General features: G+C 58.6%; 1 protein-coding gene across 1 annotated transcript; it reads left to right on the forward strand.

Moving 5' to 3' along the window:
• Nucleotides 1-529: 529 nt before the first annotated feature.
• On the forward strand, nt 530-2,094 carry LOC143898571 (uncharacterized). Its single transcript, XM_077408138.1, has 2 exons — nt 530-963; nt 1,050-2,094. The coding sequence occupies exons 1-2, from the start codon at nt 530-532 to the stop codon at nt 2,092-2,094; spliced, it is 1,479 nt and encodes a 492-aa protein (XP_077264264.1).
• Nucleotides 2,095-3,274: the final 1,180 nt, after the last annotated feature.

Genomic DNA, 3,274 nt, shown 5'->3' on the forward strand with positions numbered 1-3,274 from the left:
GAACCGCTGGCTTGGCAGCGGAGACGAGAGCGCGCTGGTTGAGCTGCACGGCTTTGCCGACGCGTCCGAGCGAGGATACGCCGCGGCCGTGTATCTCCGCATCACTCGAGGCGGCTCCGTGGCACTCCACTTGCTGGCCGCAAAAAACAAGGTGGCACCGGTCAAGCTGGTGACACTACCACGCCTCGAACTCACTGCCGCCGCCTTGCTCACTTCTCTCGCGTGTCACACTCGATCAACGTTACGTTTGTTCGCAGCACCCATTTTTCTCTGGTCAGATTCGAAGGTGACACTGCACTGGATCCGGGGGCACGCCTCCCGCTGGAAGACTTACGTGGCGAACCGCGTGGCCCACATTCAGCAGAAGCTGCCGGATGCTCAATGGCAACATGTCCCCGGGCGGGACAACCCTGCGGACTGCGCCTCCAGAGGGATCACTCCAGGTGAACTGCTGGACCACCCCCTGTGGTGGACCGGACCCGCCTGGCTTCGCGAGGACCGATCTCTGTGGCCGAGCGAGGACCCTGCAATGCCCGACGCCGATCTGCCCGAACAGAGAGTCGCGGCACACGTCGCCACCGAGAAAATCGAGGAAGAACCCGAGATGCTTCTCAGATTTTTCTCGCTGCACCGGCTTCTACGAGTCACAGCTTGGTGCTCCCGCTGGCGACGCACCGCTTCCCGCACCACCACACTCACGTTGCGATCGGACGAGATCGACGACGCATTGATACTCTGGCTCCGTGTCGTGCAGGCACGGCACTTCGCCTCCGAGATCACGGCACTTTCGGCAAACCGCACAGTGTCACACCGAAGTTCATTGACGAGCCTGAGTCCGTTCCTGGATGACAACGGGGTTCTGAGAGTCGGAGGCCGCCTCAAGCATGCCATGCTTTCAACCGATGAGCGACATCCGATGATCGCACCTCCGTCCTCGTGGCTCACTCGGCTGCTCGTTGAGTCGTGCCACCGTCGAACTCTGCACGGAGGAGTGCAGCTCACCCTCGGCTTGCTCCGCCTCCGCTTCTGGATCCCTCGAGGCCGCTCAGTTGTCAAACAGCGGCTGCATCGCTGCATCACCTGCACCCGCTGGCGAGCCGCGGCACCGCAACCGCCGATGGGCAACCTCCCGAGGGGCCGAGTCACTCCAGCGCGCCCATTCCTCCGAACCGGCTTGGACTACGCCGGCCCGATCCTCATCCGCACGAGCAAAGGCCGCGGACACCGAGCGCACAGGCGTTCATAGCCGTGTTCGTGTGCCTCTGCACCAAGGCGGTGCATCTGGACGTCGTCTCGGACTACACGACGGAAGCCTTCCTCGCCGCCTTCCGTCGCTTCATCTCCCGTCGGGGCCTCTGCGAGGAGCTGTACTCGGATTGCGGCACCAATTTCGTGGGAGCCGACCGAGTCCTGCGAGAGCTCTTCCGAGCATCATCCGCCGACGGCCGTCGCCTTGCCCACGTCGCTGCCACGGAAAGCGTCAAATGGCATTTTAACCCGCCGGTTGCACCACACTTCGGCGGATTGTGGGAGGCTGCCGTCAAGTCGACGAAGTTCCATCTCCGTCGGGTCATTGGGGAGACCACGCTCACCTTTGAGGAAATGAGCACCCTCCTCACCCAGGTCGAAGCCTGCCTGAATTCCAGGCCGCTGCAGGTTTTGTCCGACGATCCGGACGACATATCCGCCCTCACGCCAGGGCACTTCCTGATCGGCGCTCCTCTTCTGGCCGTGCCCGAGCCCGCCTTGAATGACGTCGCCGGGAGCTCACTCTCACGGTGGCAACACCTCCAAAAGATGCGCGATCACTTTTGGTCACGGTGGTCGCACGAGTACATCAACGGGATGACATCTCGCCCAAAATGGACCAAACCCGAGGGCGCACCTGCCGTCGGCTCTCTGTGCTTGGTACGCGCCGAGAGCACACCACCGAGTCGATGGCCACTGGCCCGCATCATTCGAGTGCACCCCGGCGACGATGGCATTGTTCGCGTGGCGACAATCCGCACCTCAACGTCAGAGCTCGTGCGACCACTGTGCAAACTCGTTCTTCTCCCCGGGACGGAGGACCAGCCGCCGCCGACGGATGCGTGAGCTCGCCGACACTCGCTGTCACTTTATTGTTTTATCGGCCTTCAGCCTGCAATTCTTCACATTTATGTCACGTATTCGTCCGTTTCGGCCCTCTGCCCAAGTTAAATCACGCAAGCGCTCATTTCTGTTCTCCGACTCGACTCGACGATTTGTGCAACACACGAAATTACTTTCGCGCATCACTTCACTTCACTTCGCGTTTCGCACGTTACCGAATTCGCGTTACGCACATATCGCGACTGTTTATGTGTCTCGCTCGGGATCGACGCGCGTTGTGACACTGCGCAGGCGCACCACGCCGCCGGCGCTCGCCTGCACCACGTGCCAGAATCGCGTGCGAGCAAATCGACCGCATATCGATTTTCAACCGCGACGTCGGGCGCCTCATCGAGCGAGCCATCGACCATACCGGCCTGTTTCGTCAGGCATGACGAGGCGGGCGGGATGTTTGAGATCGCAAACGCAGCATCGCGACAAAGTAGCATCGCGTTCGGCTGCATGTCAGCACATGCACGCTTGCAATAAATTTCGTTCTCATATTTTATACGGTGAAAGTAACTAATGTTCGCGTGAAATCGTCGCATGAAATTTGGCAAGGAAACGTTCGGTATAGCATGGATCTTTCGAGATTCGCTTTTCAGAAATTTTAACATTGCCATCAATAATAAAGTCAAACAACAACGCTAGAACAAAGAAACGATCCATGCTATACACAAAGCACTCGAAAACAGGTGACGACCCCGTCGGGTCGCCACGTGAAATCGGTGACGTCGGCTCCATGACGCGGGCCTCCGACGGCCAATCACCCTCCCGAAATTCTGGGAAACCCGCAGGGAGGGAGTTTCGCCTCGGAGATGTTAAAAGGACCGTCCTCGCGCCGCGGAATCGATTTCGCTCGCAGATCAAAGAAAACCCGCTTTCGCACTCCGCTTTGCACACCGCTGTTCCGCGTTTCGAACGTTTTCGCCGCATCGCTAACCGTTGCTTCTGTGCGCGCTCCACGGCTTCCTTTGAAAAAGGAAAAAACTGTATAGACCTGTACATATTAGACTTTATTAAATATATTCGTTTATTTTGCTATTCGATACTTGTGCCTTGTTTTTGAGGTCGTCTCGTTACCTCGCGCTATCTCGCGCAACCGCGTGCTCTCGAACAAAAATAATACCAAGATAGTACCGGA

Source organism: Temnothorax americanus, unplaced genomic scaffold (assembly GCF_048541705.1).
Source record: "Temnothorax americanus isolate GAGA-0224 unplaced genomic scaffold, ASM4854170v1 Scaffold239, whole genome shotgun sequence".
Taxonomy (NCBI): domain Eukaryota; kingdom Metazoa; phylum Arthropoda; class Insecta; order Hymenoptera; family Formicidae; genus Temnothorax; species Temnothorax americanus.